At 47.7% G+C, this 25,152-nt stretch overlaps 1 protein-coding gene across 1 annotated transcript in view; it reads right to left on the minus strand.

Moving 5' to 3' along the window:
* Nucleotides 1–25,152, minus strand: part of eprs1 (glutamyl-prolyl-tRNA synthetase 1) — a 130,761-nt gene that overhangs the window by 24,119 nt on the left and 81,490 nt on the right. Inside the window, 8 exon segments of the mRNA XM_038811972.1 lie at nucleotides 6,020–6,099; nucleotides 9,050–9,098; nucleotides 9,100–9,123; nucleotides 9,584–9,793; nucleotides 16,236–16,287; nucleotides 17,725–17,978; nucleotides 19,227–19,454; nucleotides 22,167–22,529. Of these exon segments, the coding sequence (XP_038667900.1) occupies nucleotides 6,020–6,099; nucleotides 9,050–9,098; nucleotides 9,100–9,123; nucleotides 9,584–9,793; nucleotides 16,236–16,287; nucleotides 17,725–17,978; nucleotides 19,227–19,454; nucleotides 22,167–22,529 (1,260 nt within the window).

Raw genomic sequence — 25,152 nt, forward strand, 5'->3', positions numbered from 1 at the left:
ACTGAAACAGGCAAGATTCTGAAGGTACTTGATACAGAGGATTTTCCACTAGCTGGGAAATCAGAATATTGCAGTACCCTGTCAGGACAAGGGGCCGATCATTTAAGACTAAGATAAGAAGGAATGTCTTCACTCAATGTGTTGGGAAACTTTAGATTCTTGGTTCATGGTTAAATATATTTAAGGCTGACACTTCCGGTTGCGGCTATGCGGAGCTAAGCCGCACGTTCGGCAGCTCCCGCTTTAATAGGACTTGTGGGCTCTTTTAAAGGGCCCCAAACGGCACTGATACGACGATTCCCGGTGAATAAAGGGGTCTGGAGCAAAACCCCCCTGGGATTTATGGTGCGGACCCGGAGTGGGGAGAGGAGAAAAACGGCAGCAGCTCACCTGGAAAAGCGGGGGAAGATGGACAAAATGGCGGCTGGTGGAGCCCCTGAGGAGTGGAGGCAGTGGGCTGAGGAGCAGCAGGCGGCCCTTCTGCACTATTTAACGGAGCTGAAAGGGGAGTTGCTGGAATCCCTGAAGGTTACGACAAGTAAGCTGCTGGAGACCCAGACAAATCAGGGTGCAGCGATACTCGAGTTGCAGCAGCAGGCCTCTGAGCGCGAGGATGAGGTCTTGGCCCTCGTGGGGAAGGTGGAGATGCACGAGGCGCTCCACAAAAAGTGGCAAGATCGTTTCGAGGAGATGGAGTTTCGAACAAGGAGGAAGAACTTGCGGATCCTGGGCCTCGCGGCGGGGCTGGAGGGGTCGGACCTGCCGGCCTATGTGGCCGTGATGCTGAACTCGCTGGTGGGGGCAGGATCCTTCCATCTGCCCCTGGAGCTGGAGGGGGCCCACAGAGTACTGGCCAGGCGGCCTAAGGCAAATTAACCCCCGCGGGCAGTGCTGGTGCGGTTCTATCGGTTCAGTGACCGGGAGTGTTGTCTGCGATGGGCCAAGAAGGTGAGGAGCAGCAAGTGGGAGAATTCGGTAGTGCGCGTCTACCAGGACTGGAGTGCGGAGGTGGCTAAGCGGAGAGGCGGGTTCAACCGGACAAAGGCGGTGCTCCACGGCAAGCAGGTGAAATTCGGCATGCTGCTGCCTGCGCGCCTGTGGGTCACCTACAAGGACCGGCATTACTATTTTGAGTCCCCGGAGGAGGCGTGGGCCTTTGTGCAGGCTGAAAAGTTGGACTCGAACTAGGGATTGGGGGCTGTGGGGGTTTTTTGTATCACTGTATATGCTGTTGCTGGTTATTCTGTTTGATTTTCTTTTCCTGCTTTCGGATGATGTTGGTTATGGTTTTGTGTTTTAAGGGGGGTGTTGGTTGCTGCTGGATTGGCCAGGGAGGAGCTGGTGTGGGTCGGGGGGGGTCGGGGTGAGGTTCTATCGCCGTGGGAAACGGGCCGAGTGGGTGCTGGCCAGGGGAGAGCAGTCGATGGGCTATCGCTAGTCGACGGGGGAGGGGGCGGGGTGCCCCCTGATCCGGCTGATCACGTGGAACGTGAGGGGGCTGCATGGGCCGGTTAAGCGGCCCCGGGTGTTTTCACATCTGAAGGGGCTGAAGGCGGACGTGGCCATGCTCCAGGAGACTCACCTGAAGGTGGCGGACCAGGTTCGTCTGAGGAAGGGGTGGGTGGGGCAGGTTTTCCATTCAGGGCTCGACACGAAGGACCGGGGGGTGGCGATCCTGGTGGGGAAGAGGGTGGCGTTTGAGGCGTCTGAGGTGGTGGCTGATAGTGGCGGCAGATATGTGATGGTGAGCGGTAAGCTGCAGGGAGAGAGGGTGTATGCCCCAAATTGGGATGGTGCTGGTTTCATGAGGCGTATGTTGGGCCGCATTCCTGACCTGGAGGTGGGGGGCCTGATCATGGGGGGAGACTTCAATACGGTGCTGGATCCCCTACTGGATCGTTCTAGTTCAAGGACAAGCAGGAGGCCGGCGGCGGCCAAGGTGTTGAGGGAGCTTATGTACCAGATGGGAGGAGTGGATCCCTGGAGGTTCGGGAGGCCGAGGACTCGGGAGTACTCTTTTTTTCTCCCACGTGCACAGGGTTTATACTCGTATTGATTTCTTTGTCCTGAGTAGGGGGCTGGTCCCGAGGGTGGAGGATGCCGAATATTCGGCTATAGCGATTTCGGACCATGCTCCACATTGGGTGGATCTGGAGATGGGGAGGTGCGGGACCAGCGCCTGCTTTGGCGTCTGGACGTGGGGTTGTTGGCTGATGAGGTGTGTAGGAGGATCCAGGGATGTATTGAGAGGTACCTCGAGATCAATGATACTGGGGAGGTCCGGGTGGGGATGGTGTGGGAGGCTCTGAAGGCAGTGATTAGGGGGGAGCTGATCTCCATCCGAGCCCATAGGGAGAGGGGGGAGAGGGGGGAGAGGGAGAGACTGGTGGGGGAGCTGTTGAGTGTAGGTAGGAGGTATGCGGAGGCCCCGGAGGAGGGATTGCTGGGGGAGCGGCGTAGCCTGCAGGCCAAGTTTGATTTATTGACCACCAGAAAGACACAGTGGAGGAAGGCGCAGGGAGCGGTCTACGAGTATGGAGAGAAGGCGAGCAGGATGCTGGCGCATCAGCTTCGCAAGCGGGACGCGGCTAGGGAGATTGGTGGAGTGAAGGATAGGGGAGGGAATGTGGTGCGGCAGGGGGCAGAGGTCAATGGGGTCTTTAGGGACTTCTACAGGGAACTGTACCGGTCGGAGCCGCCGGTGGTGGGGGGGGGGAGGAATGGAGAGCTTTTTGGACAGGCTGCGATTTCCAAGGGTGCAGGAGGAGCAGGTGGAGGGACTGGGGGCGCCGATCGAGTTGGAGGAGCTGGTCAGAGGGATTGGCCACATGCAGTCGGGGAAGGCGCCGGGACCGGATGGGTTCCTGGTTGAATTTTATAAGAAATACGCGGACCTGTTGGGCCCCCTGTTGGTTCGGACCTTTAACGAGGCATGGGAGGGGGGTGTTTTGCCCCCGACGATGTCGCGGCGCTGATTTCCCTGATCCTGAAGCGGGATAAGGACCCCTTGCAGTGTGGATCATATAGGCCAATTTCACTGCTGAATGTGGACGTCAGGTTGCTGGCGACGATCTTGGCCACTAGAATAGAGGGCTGTGTGCCGGGGGCGATACATGAAGATCAGACGGGTTTTGTGAAGGGGAGGCAGCTGAACACTAACGTGCGAAGGCTGCTAAATGTGATAATGATGCCGGCAGAAGGAGAGGCGGAGATTCTGGTGGCATTGGATGCGGAGAAGGCCTTTGACAGGGTGGAGTGGGGGTACTTGTGGGAGGTGTTAGGGTTTGGGGAGGGGTTTATTAAGTGGGTGAGGTTGCTGTACAAGGCCCCGATGGCGAGTGTAGTGACAAACGGGAGGAGGTCCGAATACTTCAGGCTCTACCGTGGGACGAGGCAGGGGTGCCCCCTGTCCCCCTTGCTTTTTGCGTTGGCAATTGAGCCTCTGGCCATGGCGCTCAGGGAGTCGGGGAGGTGGAGGGGTCTGGTGCGGGGTGGGGAGGAGCACCGAGTGTCGCTGTATGCAGAGGACTTGCTGCTGTATAGTAGGGATAGTAGGGGGCTGGCGCTGCCCAACCTCTCTGGGTACTATTGGGCGGCTAACGTCTCGATGGTACATAAGTGGGTAATGGATGGGGAGGGGGCAGCGTGGAAACGGATGGAGATGGCGTCCTGTGGAGGCACGAGCCTGAAGGCACTGGTAACGGCGCCGTTGCCGCTTCCTCCAACGAGGTACACTGAGCCCGGTGGTGGCGGCTACCCTCAAAATTTGGGGGCAGTGGAGGCGACACGGGGGGAAAGGGGGGGGGGGGGGGGGGGGGGGGGGTGTTCGGTGGAGGCCCCGTTGCGGGGGAATCGCCAGTTTGTCCCAGGGAACATTGATGGCGGGTTCCTGGGTGGCACAGGGCGGGCATAAGGAAGTTGGGAGACCTGTTCATTGACGGGAGGTTTGCGAGCCTGGGTGAGCTGGAGGAGAAGTTTGAGCTCCCCCCGGGGAATATGTTCAGGTACCTTCAGGTCAAGGCATTTGCTAGGCGGCAGGTGGAGGGGTTTACTTCGCTGCCCCCGCGGGGGCATGGGATCGGGCGCTCTTGGGGGTGTGGGTCGGGGAGGGGAAGGTGTCTGACATCTACCAGGTGATGCAGGAGGTGGAGGAGGCGTTGGTAGACGAGCTGAAGGCAAGTGGGAAGTGGAGCTGGGGGAGCAGATTGAGATGGGGACATGGGCGGACGCCCTGGAGCGGGTGAACTCCTCCTCTTCATGTGCGAGGCTTAGCCTCATTCAGTTCAAGGTACTGCACAGGGCTCATATGTCCGGGACGAGGATGAGCAGGTTTTTTGGGGGTGAGGACAGGTGCATTAGGTGTTCGGGGAACCATGCCCATATGTTTTGGGCATGCTCGGCACTGGGGGAATTCTGGAAGGGGGTAGCAAGGACGGTGTCGAGGGTGGTAGGATCCAGGGTCAAACCAGGCTGGGGACTCGCGATATCTGGGGTTGGGGTGGAGCCGGGAGTGCAGGAGGTGAAAGAGGCCGGTGTTTTGGCCTTTGCGTCCCTAGTAGCCCGGAGGAGGATCTTGTTGCAATGGAAAGATGCGAGACCCCCAAGCGTGGAGACCTGGATCAATGACATGGCGGGATTCATAAAGCTGGAGAAGGTCGAATTCGCCCTGAGGGGGTCGGTACAAGGGTTCTTTAGGCGGTGGCAGCCTTTCCTCGACTTTCTGGCTCAACGATAAGGAACTAGGTCAGTAGCAGCAGCAACCGGGGGGGGGGGGGGGGGGGGGGGGGGGGGGGGGGTGTGTTCAGGGGGGTATTGTTTATGTTAAGTTAATTATTGTTAATTTATTTTGTTGTTTATTGGGTATGGGGGGGGGGGGGGGATGTTCGCTATATGCGCTGTTGCGTGTTTATTATTATTCTGTTGCTATATATTTTTCAAAAAATTTCAATAAAAAATATATTTTTAAAAATAGATATATATTTAAGGCTGAGTTTGACAGATTTTTGGTGTCTGAGTGAATCTCAGAATATGGGGAGCTTGTGGTCAGATGTATTTGTAGCCAAAGATCAGCCACGATCATGCTGAATGGTGGATCTGGCTTAATGGGCCATATTGTCTACTCCTGCTGCTTTTCTCATTCTTCTGCAAAAATGCCATGGTACAGAGTTCTATCTTGGGAAAACTAGAACCGAAACATGTACAATTAAACAACTGAAAACTTTGAATAAGTATATCTTCCTCTGCTGTAGAGGCTGAATACTGTTGGTGGCTTCGAAAACTTCAGAAGAACTTCACTGTACTTAAGATAATGGGCTTCACATTTGAGAAGTCACGATGATAATTATAAACAGAAACAGAACCAAGCATGATTGAACATAGAATATTCCAGCGCAGTACAGGCCCTTCGGCCCTCGATGTTGCGCCGACCTGTGAAACCACTCTAAAGCCCATCTACACTATTCCCTTATCATCCATATGTTTATCCAATGACCATTTAAATGCCCTTAATGATGGCGAGTCCACTACTGTTGCAGGCAGGGCATTCCACAACCTTAATACTCTCTGAGTAAAGAACCTACCTCTGACATCTATCCTTCAATTTAAATCTTTGGGTTGTGTGGGCGAAACCCAATCGGACACGGGAGAATGCCCAAACTCCACACGGACAGCGGCCCAGAGCCAGACCGAACCCTATTTCTACAACGTATGTGGGATGCTTGAATAATGAAAAACATACAGCGCCATCCTATTCCAGGTTTCATTTCTGTGCCATGCACCATCCAGCCAAGAGGTAGGTGGGCACAGGCTCCTACAATGGTGGATTCTCATTAATTACTGAAAGGAGACGAAAGATCTGGACAAATTTGCTGTGGATATTCTGTTCCTTTATAATGCCTCCTTATTTCTGAATTTTATACGTTTTCAGTATTCATACTAGGTTTTCTACATTCCTACTTGGAATGTAACATAAAAGCATCAATACACATTAATGCATGTAAATATTGCCTTCAATACCTACCACTACGTTGCACCATTGATTGAGTTTGATTGGTAAATCACGATGTGACTGCACCCATTTGGCATAGGTTGGGTACATGACTGACAAAATGAAGACAAACAGGACAGAATTAGGCCTTCGCAATAACACAGGCAGCTTCTCCTATAAAGTGTTCATCTTATAATGTCTCCCAGTTCTGACAAAAATATCAACCTGTAACATTAACCCCACAGTCCTTGCTTCAAGATGCTGCCTGACAATTCAAATGTTTCCAGCATTTTCTGTTTTTATTTCACAAAGAAAATATCAGGGATGACAAATTATATGATTACAGGAAATGGGCTCTTCACATTAAGGCGATTATGAGACCTTATAGATGTTAGCAAAATTATGAGAAAGTAAATTTGAAAAGAATATTTCCACCGATTGATTATAGAGTCATACAGTACAGAAGAGGCCCATCAAGTCTGCACCAACAAAATAACACTAAATCTACACTAATCCAACTCTCCAGCACTTGGCCCATAGCCTTGGCTACGATGACATTTCAAGTGCTCATGCAGGTACTAGGTTTCCTGCCTCTACTACCTTCCAAGGCAGTGCATTCCAGATTGCCATCACTCTCTAACTAAAAATAATTTTCTTCAAATATCCTCTCAACATTCTGCCTCTCACCATAAGGTTATGCCCCCTCATTATTTACTCTTCAACCAAGGGGAACAGCCGCTTCCTATCCACCCTGTCCATACTCAACCTCAGTCTTATACACCATAATCAGGTCACTCCTCAGCCTTCTCTGCTCTAAAATAAATAAAACCCGAGTCTATTCAGCCTCTCTTTATATCTCAAATGCTCCATGCCAGGCAACATCCTGGTGAATCTCCTCTGTAGCCTCTCCAGCACAATCACATCCTTCCGATAGTGAGTCAGCCAGAACTGCAGACTACTCCAGCTGTGGCCTAACCACATTTTTGTATAGCTCTAACATAACGTCCACTCTCTTATAATCTATGTCACGACTGATAAAGGCAAGTGTCCTATATGCCTTAACCACCCTTTAAACCTGTCCTGCCATTTTCAAGGATCTATGAACCAACACCCCAAGATCCCTCTGTTCCTGAGCTTCCTAGTGACCTGCCATGCATTGAATACTCCCTTGTCTTGTTACTCCTTCCAAAGTACATCACCTTGCACTTTCAGGGCTAAATTCCATCTGCCACTGATCTGCCCATCTGACTACCCATCTATATCTTCCTGCAAACCAAGACCTTCTTCCTCACTATTAGCCAACCTGACAATCTTCGTGTCATCAGCAAACTTATAATCTCCCCCCACATTCTCATCTCTGTCATTTATATATATCATGAACAATAAGAGACCAAACATTGATCCCTATGGTTCACCACTGGACACAAAAATAACAATAATAATAATATTTTCATTGTCACAAGTAGGCGTACATTAACACTGCAACAAAGTTACTGTGAAAAGCCACTTGTCGCCACATTCCGGCGCCTGTTCGGGTACGCAGAGGGAGAATTCAGAATTCTCAGCTGGTACGGGAATTGAACCAGCACTGTTGACCTTGTTCTGCATCACAAACCAGCTGTCTAGCCCACTGAGCTAAACCAGCCCCCTGGCACCTTCTATCAACACCCTGTGTCTCCTACCACTAAGCCAGTTTTGGATCCAAAATGCCAAGTTACCCTGGGTCCCGTATGCTTATAACTTCTTCAGACACCCCTGTGGGCCCCCATCAAAGACTTTGCTAACTCCATGTAAATACATCAACTGCACTATCCTCATTGAAAAATTCAATCAAATTAGTTAGGCAAGACTTCCTTCGGATAAAGCCATGCTGTCCCCTGATCAAACCTTGCCTCTCCAAGTGGAGATTAATTTTCTCATTCAGAATTTTTCTCCAATAGTTTCCCTACCACTGACTGATGACACTCACTGGCCTGTACTTCCCTGGTTTATCCCTACCACCCTTCTTGAAAAGTCAAACCACATTAGCCGTCCTCCAATCCTCTGGCATCTCCCCTGTGGCCAAAGAGGTATTTCAAAATTTAGGTCAGAGCCCCTGTAATTTCCTCCCTTGCCTCTCTCAGCAGCCTGGTATACAACTCATTTGGACCTGGGGACTTGTCCACTTTTCAGCCCACCAAAACCTCATTCCCAATGTCAAAATCTACAAGAATCTCACAGTCCTTCTCCCCGAATTCTGTATCTACATCCTCCTTCCCGCAAGTGAAGACAGATGTGAAGTAATCGTTTTAACACCCTACCAATGTCCTCCGGCTCCACACCAGATTGGCGAGTCGGGTCATAAATTTATCACCCACCAAAAGAGGGGAAGGTTAGGAAAAATTTTATGTAGGTGATCACAAGGATAATGGAATGTCTTAGCAGAAACAGTTGTGGAAACAGATCCAACAATTGCTTTTTAAAAAATTAGATGAATATTTGAAAAATAAACAGTTTAAAATAGAATGAGCATTCAAGTGGATAGCTCATTCTGGAGTCGGCAAACAATGAGCTCAGTGACAAGTTCTGTGATTGTAAATTAAAAGAATGCATTCAAGCCGAACTCCATTTCTCATGGAGACACTCCAATGCATTACTAAAGAGGAGCTGCTTTGTAGGTGACACTGTGCTTCACGTACATTTGAAAACAAGCTCCTATCTGTTCAGGTGAATATTAAAGATAATAACAATAATAACCTTTTGTTGTCACAAGTATGGCACTATTTGAAAGGGACAGGGAAAAGAGCAGGAAATGTGGGGTTAAAATTCCAACATCAAATGGAAATACTAAAATAAGATCAATGGGTAGTTTATCTGATTGGCAGTTTGAGGAATCTGGTGGAAACAAGCTTCTGCATTCATCTATATAACAATGGCTATACATTAATTGGATGAACCCCTTTGAGGTTCTCGGCATGCTAAGATCATCTTCAATGTATTCTCTCTCTCTTTATAGCTACAAGATCCATTCAGTTTGAAATCAGTAAGCCATGATCAGAAATTCCTGATTAAATTATTTCCTACCTGTTTCACTCGTTGGGCGAACAGCAATCGGTTCTGCTAACTCTGTTTTTTCCTGATCTGGTTACCCAAGCAACCTTATTTTGGAAAAAATAAAATTAATTTCTCCATGGACCAAAACAGAAAGATTTTATTATTACTCAATATTTCTCCACCAAATGCACCACTGGACTCTATTCACATTAGAATATTGTATTTTATACATCGTATTTCACACAATCTTTAAATGAAAGAAACAGGATCGTATTTTGGATCAAATCCAACAGAACTTGAATTTATACCACTCAAATAATCAACAAGTGGCTGCACGATAGGCAAATCAATAGATTTCTTTTTCACAATCAACTCTCGACTGAGAATCTCTGTGTAAGATTTGGCAATCTTACACACAATCACAGAAGTAACAATTCAGATCTTTCAAATTGGAATCATGCCAAATCTTTTAAAGAACACAATGCTCAATTATATGTCTTCAAAAGAAACACAAAGCGATTGGATTTCAAGTGGCTTCAGAAGGAAATATATTTATATTTTTACCTCTGGGGCAAAATCTGCTATATGTGCCTTTTCCTTCTCAAGGGCTGCCTGAGACACAAACATGGGGAAGTAACAGTTCTCCACGCCAAGTTTCTTAATCTCAGGGTCAAAAAACTCTTTGATAGCTTCCCAGATAGCATAGGACCAGGGTCGGAGAATATAGCAGCCGCTGACATCATAATATTCAATCAATTCAGACTTCGTAATCACCTAGGTTCATAAAAAAAAAATAATTGCATGACTTCTAAGATTTACACAATTTGCATTTGTCAGACGATTTGCTGCAAATGAGCTCAAATGATTCTCAATTTAAGAGTAATCATTTTACAAATCAATGGGTAAAAGCAAAATTCTACATTTTTCTAGATCATGTAACCTGGTTTCTGAAAAACAGACTTTCTGGCTTGAAACTGGATGGCCGTTTCAAATTCACAACTTTCACACCTTCTCCTCACACAGGACATTTCCCCACACAACTAAACATTTTAAATATCTTTCTTTTCTGCCGCGCAACGGAGGGCTCCCGTTCGATAACGGCATTTTCGGGGCTTTAAGCCTGGTCCCAGGGTCCACGGAGGCGTCAAAGGCACGGAGGAGGCACAGAGGAGGCACAGAGGAGGCACAGAGGAGGCACAGAGGAGGCACAGAGGAGGCACAGAGGAGGCACAGAGGAGGCACAGAGGAGGCACAGAGGAGGCACAGAGGAGGCACAGAGGAGGCACAGAGGAGGCACAGAGGAGGCACAGAGGAGGCACAGAGGAGGCACAGAGGAGGCACAGAGGAGGCACAGAGGAGGCACAGAGGAGGCACAGAGGAGGCACAGAGGAGGCACAGAGGAGGCACAGAGGAGGCACAGAGGAGGCACAGAGGAGGCACAGAGGAGGCACAGAGGAGGCACAGAGGAGGCACAGAGGAGGCACAGAGGAGGCACAGAGGAGGCACAGAGGAGGCACAGAGGAGGCACAGAGGAGGCACAGAGGAGGCACAGAGGAGGCACAGAGGAGGCACAGAGGAGGCACAGAGGAGGCACAGAGGAGGCACAGAGGAGGCACAGAGGAGGCACAGAGGAGGCACAGAGGAGGCACAGAGGAGGCACAGAGGAGGCACAGAGGAGGCACAGAGGAGGCACAGAGGAGGCACAGAGGAGGCACAGAGGAGGCACAGAGGAGGCACAGAGGAGGCACAGAGGAGGCACAGAGGAGGCACAGAAAAAGATGGTGTCGAAAATCAGCAAGAAAGCAGCTGTTAAAAAAACAGCTGAAGGTCTGTCGGGGAGTGGAGGGGTCACCAAGGAAAAAGGAGGCTGGAGCACCAGAGGAGGCCGCATTGCCTACGGCTGAAGAAATAACTAAAGTGATGGCTGCTGAATTCAAAAGGCAGTTTACAAAACACTTGGAGGCGATGAGGGAGGTTTTGAGTGTGCTGGTGGAGGAGACGATTTCCCCAGTGACGACGGCGGTGACGAGCGCAGTGGCGGAGGTGCGGGAGCAAGGGGAGGCTCTGAAGGAAGTGGAGGAGACATTATTGCAGCACGGTGATCAACTTACTTCGATGGGGAAGGAGATGCGGAAGGTGATAGAGATTAATAAGGATCTGCGAGGAAAAATGGAAGACCTGGAAAACAGATCCAGCCGACAGAATTTGAGGATTGTGGGGCTGCCCAAAGGAGTTGAAGGGCTGAGGCCGACTGAGTATTTTGCCGCTATGCTGGCGAAACTATTGGGGGAGGGGGAGGATCAATCCAGATATGAACTGGGTCGGGCTCATCGGTCGTGGAGGCCTGTACCAAAGGCGAATGAGCCGCCAAGGGTAGTGACTCTGTGCTTCCGTAGGTACAGTGTGAAGGAGAAGGTACTGTGCTGGGCCAAGCAGAAGCGGGTGGTGTAGTGGGCTGGAGCTGGTATACGTGTATACCAGGACTTTACGGTGGAGCTGGCGAGGAGGCGGGCTGCTTTCAACCGGGTGAAGAGGGCACTGTACATTAACACGGTGCAGTGCGGCATTGTATATCCAGCGAAGCGGAGGGTGACTTATAAGCTCAAGGACTTTTATTTTGGAACAGCGGAAGCAGCGGAGGAGTTTGCGAAGGCAGAAGGACTGTGGCAGAACTGAGAAATGGCCATGTGCCGATGTAATCGGAGGACAGTATTTCCTTCTTTTTTGTTTCACTGCGTGTGGGTGTATGGGCTAAAGGAGCCAATGTTGTATATATTTGGACAAGGGAAGTGATGGGACTTTCACTCGAAGTGAGGGCTCTTTGGGGTGTAGGTGGACATGCGGGGTGTGCGCGCTAAAAGTGGATTTCTGGGCTTTCCTAGGGCCGGGAAAGGGGGAAAAGGGACCCGGGCGGGGGCCTCCACGCTGGCCGATTTAAGCTGGCCAGTGAAAGGGAGTGAGGTGGGGGGAGGGGCTGCGGCCATCAGAGCCTGGCAGAACAGAGTCCGAGTGGTCTAGCCAGGGTGGAAAGTTGGGGGGGGGGGGGGGGGGGGGGGAGGAACAGAGGTTGGTGGGAGGAGTTTTACAAGAGGCAGTGGACGGGAGGAGTTGGAGGGCGGGGCTTTACAGACCTTGGATATCACGTACGGTACTCTTTCAGAGGTTGGACGGTGTTGAGTGTGTATGTGTGGTTGAGGTTGGGGGGGGGGGGGGTTGGACTCTCTGGTGACCATGGGCAGTCCCGGACCCTTTTTTCTTTTTCTCCTTTGTCTTTTGTTTCCACCGTGTGAGCGTTTGTTTTATTGGATGCATATATTGACAGTTGGGCCATTGTTTGAGGTGGTGGGAGGATGGAATCGTTGTTATTGTTAAGGGGGTTGATTTTGTATTTGTTACCGTTTACTGTTTGTGGGTGGGGTGTAAATGTTGAAGGAAAATGTGAAAATGGAGAATAAAAACAGTAAAAATATATATCTTTCTTTCCCTTTCATCTCAGGTTCCATTGTCCTCAAACATCTCTTTGCAATCAACTTTTGCAAACAAAAGAATCTTTCAGGTTTTCCTCTTTTGTGCAGGATTTGCCCCACCCCCATACTCGGCAATATGTTTTGCAGAGACGACCCACCATCGGCCAGCAGCAGGATCTTCTGGTCCCACCATTATCAACAGGTTTTCTCATTGTTCATGCCCTCTGCCACTAGGGAACCTGCGGCGAAGACTCGCCGCCGGCAGGACCGGAAGATCCCATCAGCAGGAGCGACTGGAAAACTTCAACTTTCATCTCTACTTTTGGTCAATAAAATGTTATATTGGCGGCACGGTGGGGCAGTGGTTTGCACTGCTGCCTCACAGTGCTGAGGACCCAGGTTCGATCCCAGCCCCGGGTCACTGCCCGTGTGGAATGTGCACATTCTCCCAGTGTCTATGTGGGTCTCACTCCCACAACCCAAAGATGTGCAGGGTAGGTGGATTGGCCACACTATATTGTCCCTTTTAAAAACATTTTTTAATGCATTGAAAATGAAATTTAATATGCCTTTTCTGGTTTACCGATAAACCTGTGTATGTTGTAAACATTCCTCGTCACCTCTAAACTCCCCTTTGAAGTTCAATAGCTGAAAGGTCAAGTTCCCACTTACCTTGCAATGCAAATTTTAGATACAATCTCACCATAACCGCTCATCACAAATGCATCAACACAACACCCTTTTATCTCAGTTCTCAATGACAAGCTATTTCTAGTAACCTTCCCCCATTTAAGTAATCATGGACACAGAGCTTTCTTTAGAAAAGACCACCATAATCTCAAATATATTTTTATAAATTCATCATCATACTAATCTCTGGTCAAAGCTTTCCCTGTGACAGCTTTTTAGACATATTAGTAATAGATGTCTAATGGCATGGTAAGCAATATCTTAGTGTTATCAGCTCACAGTCTGAAAACCCATAGGGGATAAATTTTAACATCTCTCTCTAGATGGTCACCTGGAAAATCAGACTTCCCATTCACTACAAATCGATCCAATTTTCTTCCATTACAGTCAATTAAATAAAGATTAGGGATGTGAGAGTGTTTTACAACAGACAGGCAATCCACTCTGCTGGGTTACTGGCACAGTAACCACAGAAATAATTTCACTCTCTTTCTCCTGTGAACTTACACTTAATGGTTAAATAGCAAACTTATAGCCAGAAATCAAAGGACACGGAAAGTAGCAGAGGAGGAAAATGTCACAAAAATGCAGATAGGACTAAATATTACAGAACAGCGTTGGTTTTTCTTTCCATTAGATTGGTGCAACAACTTTGAAATTTTTTTTTTTTTTAAAGCATCGATATATTCTGAAGTGCAAATCAAACTTTAGGTATAACTCCAAGTTACCAAGATAGCTATTATAACTCTGCATTTAGGATATTTAGAATTAAAACATTGGGTGGCAGGTGGCACAGTGGTTAGCCCTGCTCTCACAGCACCAGGTCCCCAGGTTCAATTCCAACCGTGTCAAGTTTGCACTTTCGCCCTGTGTCTGTGTGGGTTTCCTCCAGGAGCTCCGGTTTCCTCCCACTGTCCAAAGATGTACAGGCTAGGTGGATTGGCCATTCTAAATTGCTCCTGTGTCCAACAGTTTGGTGGGGTTATAAGGATACTGGTATAGGGCAGGGGGAGTTGACCTAAGTAGGGTTCTCTTTCAGAGGGTCGGTGTATGCTCAATGGGCAAGATGCACTGTAGGGTTTCTATGTTGGCTAGGTTTAAATAATTTAACTTACAAGTCTTAACATTAAAGAATATTGGACTGGATTTTGCATGGGGTTTGAAATGTTTTGACTGTAAACTATTAGTGTTCATTGTAATTACTTCTCTGAAACTGACTGCAACTTCAGGATACAAATGCAAAATACTGCAAGATATTGGGGAATCTGAAATAAAAACTGAAAAATGTCGGAAATACTCAACAGTTCTGACTAGCAGTAGCTGTGGAAAGAGAAACAAATTTAATATTTCAGTTCTATGATCTTACATTAGAATTTCAATGTTGCAAATTCAGGACATGCAAGATTAGCATGGAAATCCTGGAGTTGGTCACTCAAAAGCTCTTCCAGACTGCACCCTTCTTAACCTCCACAAGAGTCAGCTTTATCACAAAATCAGCAATAATTCCAATTTTCCCACGCCATTCGAAACACCCGAAATAGTCACATCTTTTTCATTCAGGTGTAACTGGGTTTTGAATAACTATCTGATTAATAGAATTTAAACGAACAGATCCGGTTCTGAAATAATTTCAGGTCTTGAAAGTACAGTTAAATGATTCATTGATAGATTTAAGTTAACTTTTATTTTGAAAAGATCTCTTCAGAATATCATAGCTCTACATTACCCTGTGCGTATATTCCAAGTTTTAATTAGCTCTATGCGAAAATTCTTAGAAGCAATTTTGTTTTACTGCTTTTTGTCTCCTGTTAGTGTGCCTGTGAGAAGTCCTTTAAAGTGATTGGATACTTGGGTGTTCTGATGACATTACTATTCATCTCTCCTTCACACAGTAATGCTCTGTGGAGAAGGCAGCATCATTGTACAGCACCAGAACGGAAATTATCCCCAGTGTTTGGGACCTTGACAATGAGGGAGAGAGGAAGTAAAAGAAGAGGTGGTACATCCTGCACTTGTATGGAAAAGTGCAGCGGAGGAAATGGTCCCTTCAGGAAGCAGAAAGAGAGAGGTTGTGTTTGGTGGTGGCACTGCACTAGAGGTGGCAGTGATTGATCTGTTGAATAGGAAGGCCAGTTGGGAGGAAGGCAAGGACATGGGGAACCCGCTCTTGGTTGCGGGGAATGAAAGGAAGGGGTGAGAACAGACTACAGGAAATAGCAAGGACATGGTCGAGGGACCGGTCAAGCACAGTGAGGTGAGAATCCTTGATTGAGGAAAAAGGAAGAGATGTTAGAGCACTAGTATGGAATATTGCATCATCCAACCCGATTTCAGATTTGGAAGAAAAAGAAACTGGAAGAAAGGAATCATGACCTTACAGGAAATGGAGTCTAAGGATCTTCAGTTAGTCAGGGTAGTTGTGGAAATCAATGGACAGAGGATGAAACCAGCAGGGTAGGATGTGAAACAATTGGCCTAATGGGGCAGTCCTATTTGTGGATCTTACAAGAGGAGATACAGGCTGTTCAGGACTGGGAGACTTTTTCGGATGGGAGGGCTGGGGACGGAGAAGATGAAGTCAGTAACAGTCATGGAAAGAATGGCTTGATGTTTGGTGGTGGGGTCATGGTCTGATAGAGGTCACAGGATGTGTCACAGAGCTGACATTTATATAATAGGGAGATGTCAGTACGCCCAGCAACATCATATTTTGCAGGTTTAATGACCATATTATGGTTGTATCTGAAATAATTGAATGCTGCAATTCAGAGGGAAATACTTCAGAGTGAGGGAGGGGAACAGAGGAATTGAGGGGCCAATGTCACACCAGCAGTTCTCAAAGAAAAGATCTAGAGAGGGCAAGAGGGAGGGGTCCAGGCAGACACTGGATGGATAAATGGGTCCATTGTACATGGGGTGGGAAGATTCCTGACCAAAGAATTGGGTGAAGAGGTAAAGGAAGAAGGGCTGCAGAAAATGCCAATTTATAGCTAACTTAAAATGTTTTTTATAATAATTCAAATACAAATGACCCAAAAAGGTATTAGAAAAACACTTACTTGTGAATACCACTCTGCTAGATTCTCTTCTTTTTTAGCTTCTAGGCCCAACCTACAATCAAGATGGTAACATTAAAAATTGACAAATAAAAACATTCTTAATAACTGAACCAAGTCCATACTTCATGTTTTATATTCCTAGTTAGATGCCAAAAATACATTTGACAGGACAGAATGGGAATATCTTCGTGCAGTTTTGGACAGGTTGGGGCTCAAGTTTGTGTCATGGATAAGCCTGTCGTTATTATACATAATAATATTATGTATTAGGCTCCGTCGGCTAGTGTTCGCACCAAACCACAAACTCAGGTTTCTTTCTATCAAATAGGGGAGACAAAGGTGCCCTTCTCTCCCCCCCCTCATATTTGCATTGACGATAAAGCCTTTGGCCATCATATTCAGGGCTTCGGGCCAGTGAAAGGGAATAATTAGGGGAGGGATGGAGCATAGTGTGTCCCTATAAGCTGATGACCTTTCACTTTGTGTGGCAGGCCCGATTCCCACTATGGGTGGTATAATAGAACTACTGTGGTGCTTTGGCTCCTTTTCTGGATATAAATTAAATCTGTTAACAACCATTTTGTTTGTTTGGATCTGGGGAATATTTTTTTGGGAGGGTCAATAAATTGATATCATGCTTATGGTCTTATGTGGGCACTGTTCCGGAGGTCCGGCAAACCATGCGCACATGTTTTGGTCTGGTCCCAAGCTTATAGATTTCTGGGTCTGCTCCTTTAGCACCATGTCGGCGATTCTGAAGATTTAGCTGGAGCCCTGCACTTTAGTGGCCATATTTGGGGTGTCAGACTTGCCGGAGTTGCAGATGGGCACGGGGCAGATGTCCTGGCCTTCGCCTCACTGATTGCCCAGAGGCAAGTACTGGTGGGTGGAGGTCTCCATCTCCACCAAGTGCCTCGGTGTGGCTGGGGGGTTCTTATACCTCGAGGGGATTGACGACAGCTGTGAACGGTGTTCTCGGGAGACGGCTAATCCTATTCATATGTTCTGGTTGTGTCCCAAGATGTTAAGCTTTTGGGTCTCCTTCTTTAACACTAACTAAGTCAGAGATTCTTATCGTCGAACTGTAGGTACGGCAAATGGAGGCGAAAATGGATATCCTTGCTTTTGCCTCGTTAATAGCCCGGAGGCAAGTTCTGCTTAGGTGGAGGTCTCCTACCCCGCCCAGTGCCTCGGCGTGGTTGGGTGACTGCATGGAATTTTTACATTTGGAGACGGTCAAATATACCATGCGGCAGTCTATAGAGAGGTCCTACCTAGAGATGGCAGCCATTAATTTCCTTTTCAAAGAGTCAGTCACCGTCAGATAAGGTTTTTTTAAAGTTTATTGTTGGGGGTTAGTTTGGATGTGTTCTTAACTGTTGACTATGTTGTTTTTATACCGTACCCCGAAGCATCCGTTGTATATTTTGTTATACTATTTTGTCTAAATGAAAAAGTTTTGAATAAAAGTTTTTAAATGCTTATGTACCGGGTTTGTTTCTTCGGCCCCTGGCCTTCACCTGCGCCTCCATTGCTTGATCCCTTTTCCGGTTCTTTTGCTGCATCTTTCTTGTGCCCCTCAGGTTTTTCAGCCTTATTCTGCTTCTCAGATTTGTTCTGTTTCTCCTTTTTGTTTTTGTTCTCTTCATCACTGCCTGCAGCTGGTTTATACTCTATTCCTGTTAAAGCTTTATACTGGCCCTTCAAATCAAGGAGCACAGCCACAGCAGCATCGATTTCCGCCTGGAGAAATTCATAGAATGGGGTTACAAGAAGGATAACTAAACCAAATTTGAAATGTGCAAAAAGTTAGATAATTTCCCACTGCATGAAAGTATAATGTGCATTTAATTACAGCCATTCACTGGAATATATAGTTTTCCATTTACTCAGGCTGGGGAAAAGAGACATCTACGCAGGATCATCAGTTATGTGCAACATAAAACTCCCTTTAATCTACTCAAAGCAATGTGTTTCAACCTATCTGTCCAAGAATGGTAATGTCTGTCAGTGTTATTGGCCAGGGTTTAGAGAACACCAAAGTGTATCATAGAGTTCACCTGACCCATGACTTTTAATAAATTGTGGTTATGGGGAGCACAAGAGCCTGCATTTACAGGTGTGATGTAACAGAAATCTAAAGAACTTTTAAAACAAAACCATGTTTACTTATGAATCCAGTTAACACTTTATAAACACACAGTAAACATCTTAACAACTATCAACACTAATAATCTCCACAGATATAATATTCTATAAGTAACCCTTCATAACTTTGCTAACAACATCCATAAAGCCTAAATACCCTTTTTACAGAGACAGCAGGTTTATGTTCTCTACAGAAACAAGTATTACTTTGAAATCCTCAAATGACAGCAGGTTTAGGTTCTCTACAGAAACAGTTATTACTTTGAAATTCTCAAATTATATGGAGACAGTCTTTAGATTGCAGAGAGAGATCAATGTAACAGTTCTTGATGTAACTGCAGCTTCTTCAACTCCAAAACTAAACTAAAACACACCAGATGTTTTTGCTCAAAGCAAAAGTATAAGCAGAGTCACAGCTCAGTTCCACCCACACACTGACATCACTGCAGTTATTTGATAAACACCCATTTCTTAAAGGTACATCCACTACAGCTATTCGCTAAACATCCATTTCTTAAAGGTACTCTCACATGACAGTCAGTTTATCAGTGCTGACTCTAGTTTACTTGGAACCACATTACCTAAATGCTTAGATTTTTTTTTAAGATCTCAGCAACACAACGCAGTTTCATCCTTCTAACATAATTTTGCACACTAAATTTCAATATAATTATACTAATGTTTTAATTTTATTAATAAATTTTACTGCCTTCATAACCTCCAATATTGAACAATACTCACCCCGGTTTGAAACGGGGAGGGTGGGCACTTTTTTGAAAATCTTATCTGAAACAAGAAGGGCTGCTAATTTCTTCCTCAGCTAATAGAATCTGGAGGCATTACCTTAGAAACTTTTTGTGCTTTAAGTTTGCGTACAACTTCTCCTTGTTCTGCCACCTTGCTGTGTAGTGCTTTCTTATCAAGTCCTGAGGTTTCAATAGAGGTGATGGGTGGAATTGCTGGCCCTGTTGCAGCACCAGGTGGCTTCCCTGGTTTGTATTCTACACCAGTATTCTGTTTATACTCCACTTTTAAAGCTAGAAGTGCTTTTACTGCTTCATCTATCTTATCCTGTAAAATAAAGCATAGGAAGCATGCAGGAAGACGTAAGCAGAACACACGATAAACATAAACAGATGTACACAGCAATGCAAAGGTTTACTGGCATTGGAACTCCAATAACATATCCCGATGTCTATGTCTATGTATTTACATTGCATATTTATCATACATCCTATGTTTTTCATGTCTGGAATGATCAGCCTCGACTGTACGCAGAATACTTTTCACTGTACCTCGGTGCACATGACAATCAATCTAAATCGAAAATCGTTTGCACCTTGTATTTTGTTATAGAAATAGAACCAATAATTGTAGTTCATAGAAAAGAAAAAATCAATTTGGAAAATTGCATGTGAAGAGGCCTCCTTAAACTCACTGTACAGGTTGAAGGCAGACATGGCAATGCTGCAGGAGACAAACCTGAGGGTAATGGATCAGAGTAGACCGAGGAAGGGGTTGGTCGGGCAAGTATTTCACTCGGAGTTGGATTCTAAGACTGTGTCCCAAAGATAAAGTGTATGTGAAACAAACTACTATTCCTTTAAGTTTCAGTTCTGGAATATGAATTTGTACAAACCAGGCACTGCTTCCTTTCTTCAACAGAAGGTCCTAAAGTCTGTTCATTTGTCACATATGTTGAACTGGGTGTCGGTATTTCATCACATTTGCGATCCTAATCAATAAGCGGGTGTCTTTTGAGACAGGAAATATAGTTGCGGACGGGGGGGGGGTTCAAGGACAGGGAGGGGGTGTAGACTCATGGAGGTTCGGACTGCCAAGAGCGAAGGAGTTTTCTTTCTTTTCCCATGTCCACAAAGTATACTCCCGTATCGATTTTGCTGGTGGGGGTGATGCAGACCGGAAACCCACACAGAGATGGGGGAAAACATGCAGACTCCAATATTTTTTCTAAAGTATACATTACAATGGGATTATATTCGTTTCCTTCCAATCCACCGACTCCATTCTAGAAACTAAGGAATTTTGAAGATCAAAAATAATTCAGTCTGCCACTGAATCTTGTAACAGCCGAGGCCATCAGGCCCATGAGATTTGTCAACTTTTAGTTCCCTTAATTTCTCCAGTGCATTTTCTTTAATATCAATTACTTTAAATTGCTCTTTCACATTATATCCTTTATTGCCCACACTTTACAATATGTTCTTTGTCTATTCTCACCTAAAGACAGATAGAAAATGCTTGTTCATTATTGATGCCATTTCTTTATTCCCCAAAAATTGAAGTGAATCAGTAATATATGTACTGTGGCTACAAGAACAGGTTAGAGGAAATGAACCACCTCCTGACTCCTCAAAGCCTGTCCATAATCTACAAGGCACAAGTCAGAAGTGTGATGGAATACTCTCCTCATGAATGGATGAGTGCAGCTCCAACAACACTCCACACCATCCTAGACAATGCAACCCACTTGGATTGGTACCCAATCCACAAATATTCACTTCCTCAAACATCAACACACTGTCAGCAGAGCGTACCAGCTACAAGATGCACTACAGGAGCTCACCAAGGCTCCTTAGACAGCATGTTCCAAACCCATGAGAGCTGCCATTTAGAAGACCAAGGGCAGCAAATATATGGGAACACCACCACCTGGAAGCTTCCTCCAAGCCACCCACCATCCTGACTTGGAAATATATCACCATTCCCTTACTGTCCACTGGATCAAAATCCTGAAACCTCCTCCCTAACAGCACTCTGGATGTTCCTACAAAACAAGGACTGCAGTGGTTCAAGAAAGCAGCTCACCACTACCTTCTGAAGGACAATTAGGAATGGGGAATAAATGCTGGCTTAACCAGCGACATCCATGTGCAATTAATCATTTTTAAAACAATAGCTTTTCCTGTTTCTGTCTGTACAGGGCACAACATTTGATAGCACCAATATCTTGCTTTTTACATACTTCGTAAGAGGTTCTACAATGTTTTCTTTTCTGATTCGGTTTGCCTTATATTCCTTGTTCTCCATCAATCACTTTCTTGGTCAACCTTGGCTGATTTTTAAAACATTCTGAATCCTCAGGCTTACTACTTCTTTGGGAAGGATCATAAGCCTCTTTTAAGCTTCATTTTTCCTGTTAGTCATGGCTATATCACTTTTCCAGTGGAGTTTTTAATTTCCCAAGGGAGTGTATTTTCATTGAGAATTGCTTTAAATGTTCATGGCTGCTGGTTTAGCACACCCAAACTTAAGGGGAAGTGGAGTGCTGCTTTCAGAAGCTCTACATACACCTTTAATTTATAATAATAATCTTTATTAGTGTCACAAGTAGGCTTACATTGCAATGACGTTACTGTCGTCACATTCCGGCGCCTGTTCGGTAAACAATTCAGAATGTCCAAATTACCTAACAGCACTTATTTTGGGACTCGTGGGAGGAAACCGGAGCACCCGGAGGAAAACCACGCAGACACAGGGAGAACGTGCAGACTCCGCACAGACAGTGACCCAGATGGGAATCGAACCTGGGACCCTGGCGCTGTGAAGCCATAGTGCTAACCACTGTGATACCTTGCTGCCCCTAATTGGCAGGCTGGGCGAACCTGCTAAATTAAAATTCAATAACGAAGAACCATAAATTTTAGTTCAATCAATGAAACGGACATTTTACACAAAACGTCTAGTCCCAAGTTAAGTAGCAGAACAAAGACAAATAAATAGTATTATTTTAAAGGATTTAGAAATGACCAAAGAAAATACCTTTGAACCTTTATCGGCTTTGAGTTTTCGAACTACCTCTCCTTGTTGAGATATCTTGTCATACAGAACTTTGTCAGTGGTTGATTCGGAGGTTTTGGATACAGGGCTAGAAGTTGATGCTGGTGGCTTGCCAGGCTTGTATTCAATACCACTATGTTGCTTATATTCTGCCTTCAAGCTCAAAAGTCCTTTTACTGCTGCATCCACCTCTTCTTTGGATGCTTTCTTTGCCTTCAATTCACGCACAACCTCACCTTGCTGAGATACTTTGTTGTAAAGTGCAGCGAGGTCAAGAGTGTCACATGTTGGGGCAGGGGAAACAGCAAGGGGTGATACAGCTGTAAGTGCAGAGTCAGCTTTAATCTAAAACATAAAAATAATTTTTTGAACAAACTTCCATTTAGTTTCTTTAGCTTTTTTGCTAAGTTATGCATTGTAAATAACTATCTGTAAAAGGCAGCAGGAAACATAGAATTTTAATGTGTTGGTCTCTTTCTAAACGGATTACAGACTCAATTACAAAGAGGGCAGACCACTTTATATGATTTGCAATCCAGTCATCTATGAAACACATGGGGCAGGTTCTCCGTGAATCGGCGCGATGGCCCGAACCCGGCGCCAAAAACGGCGCAAATCACTACAGTGTCGGGCCCCCCGAAACGTCGCAAATTCGCAGGCCGGGAATGGGCTAGTAGTGGCGTGACGCCATTCGCGACGGCATCACCCATCACGGACGCACGCGCCGTTATTGCACAAATGATGCCCACCCCGGAGACCCGGCAAAATGGCCGCCCACTGCACAGTGCCAAGTGAGATCCCCCCCCCCTACTGCCAGCCCCCCTATCCCCCTTCCCCCATATCCCCCCCATATGGGGGAAGGGGGGACAGACCCGGCCCATCAGGCATACACGCCCCAGTACGTTCCAGGGCAGCCACGAGCCAGGGACAGAGACGGAGCACCAGGCGGACGTCGCCCACATCTAGTGCAAGTACGGCGACGCCAGCAGGCCACACCCAACGCCGAGGAGGGCAGCCACAGCAACAGGCCCCCGTCGCAGCCGACCCAGGACACCGACGCACAGGGGATGGATGGACAGGAATCACCATCCATGGGGACCACGGACTTTGGGTCGGATAAGGAGCACGCCATTACCCCACTTCTATCTCCTACACCCTCCACCATCGCAGAGATACTCACCTCGGTTGGGCACTTTAGCGATGAGGCATCTGGGACACTAACTGGTGCGCACAACACAGCTGTCCCGGTGCAGCAGGTCAAGGCAGGAGCAGCCAAGGGGCCAGGCGGTCAGAGGGCAGCCCAGCGCAGGCAACCATCTGCCGCCCAGATGGGTCCCGGGTTCATGGAGTTACCACACCCACCCAAATATCCGATGCAGTCACGGACAATGGGACGACCGAAGGAGGTGATGGCCGGCTTGCAGCAGCTGCAGACGAAGTTGGAGGAGTCCACTGCGTACAGGAGCAGGTAGTGGTGCCGATCATGCGTGCCACCCAGGCTGACACCGCACGGGTGGCGTCCGCGGTGGAGGCAATGGGTGCGACGGTGTCAGACATGCGTCACAGTATGCAAGGTGTGGGGCTTTCTGTGCAGGCGGCGTCCTTGGCCCAGGACATGGCTGCCCTCTCACTGGCAGCCATGAACCAGAGCCAGCAGCAGATCGCAGAGGCGCTCAACTCCATAGCCCAGTCTCAGCAGGCCATCGCTGAGGGCATCGGCGCCATTGCCCAGGTGTTGGCCGGCATCGCCTAGACACAGACAGGGATGGCCAACTCCCTGAGCTCCAGGGCTGCAAACTTGCAGATCCTTGTTGAAACCAGGGCGGGCCTCCAGGACTGGCAGCGCAGGTGTCGGGTGCTCGGTGTGTTCACATCCCCAACCCATGTTGGCCGGTGGGCATCGGGCACCCTGAGGTGGTGCTGGGGCCCGTTCCGGGTCCCCCTGTAGGGGAGGCTGGCAGCTCGCCATCTCAGTCGCCCGAGCCACAGCCTGGCCCATCTAGGCCGGGCCGCCCCAGGAAACAGCCGCCAAAGGGGTCCCTAGTCACAGGGCAGGAATCACAGGAGTCCACCTCCAGTTCTGCTGTACCATCTGGGGAACCACCTAGATGTAGTCATACGGCACGAAAGGCCAAAAAATTAGACACTGAGTAAGTTGGCACGGATGCAGGGCACAGATTAGTTCTGGGGCTAGGGCATGTGTATGAACTGTTTGTTATGGTGTGCAGTCTGTGCCCATACTCGGCGATTCACACGTCCCCCCCAGCCCGTGAACCAGGCGGCTATCAGCCTGCCCCATGCCCGCTGGCCCAGGCAGTAACGGTGGGCAGCCTCCCATCCATGTCCACCCCGTCTGTCCTGACCATTGCCCCCATCCTCCTCATCTGGGGAGGTCTGCACCTTGTCTTGCTGATCCTCCCCTTCCTCTGCCTGCAGCACATCCCCCCTCTGCTGGGCTGTGTCGTGCAGGACGCAGAAGACCACAACGATGCGGCCGACCCAATCTGACGGGTACTGGAGGGCCCCTCCAGAGTGGTCCAGGCACCTGAAGCGCATCTTCAGCAGCCCAAAGCACCTCTCTATCACACCCCTTGTCGCTGCATGGGCATCGTTGTAGCGGTTCTCTGCGTCAGTCTGTGGTCTCCGTATAAGCGTCATCAGCCACGACTGCCACTCAGCCGGGGGGTGTGGGGGGGTCCCCGCGAACATGGTGGGGATGAAAGATTGGCCAATACGGAGGAGTCATGTACACTGCCCGGGTACCTGGTGCAGCCATGCAAGATCCTCATGCGGTGGTCACAGACCACCCGCACGTTCATGGAATAGGTCCCCTTCCTATTCGTGAACATGGCCCCGTTATCCGCAGGTGGCTGCACGGTGTCGAACATCCCATCGATCCCCCCCCTGGACCATGGGTAACATGGCCACGGCAGCTAAGCCCGCTGCCCGGGCATCCTGGCTGGCCCGG

The sequence above is a fragment of the Scyliorhinus canicula genome, chromosome 1 (assembly GCF_902713615.1).
Source record: "Scyliorhinus canicula chromosome 1, sScyCan1.1, whole genome shotgun sequence".
NCBI lineage: Eukaryota > Metazoa > Chordata > Chondrichthyes > Carcharhiniformes > Scyliorhinidae > Scyliorhinus > Scyliorhinus canicula.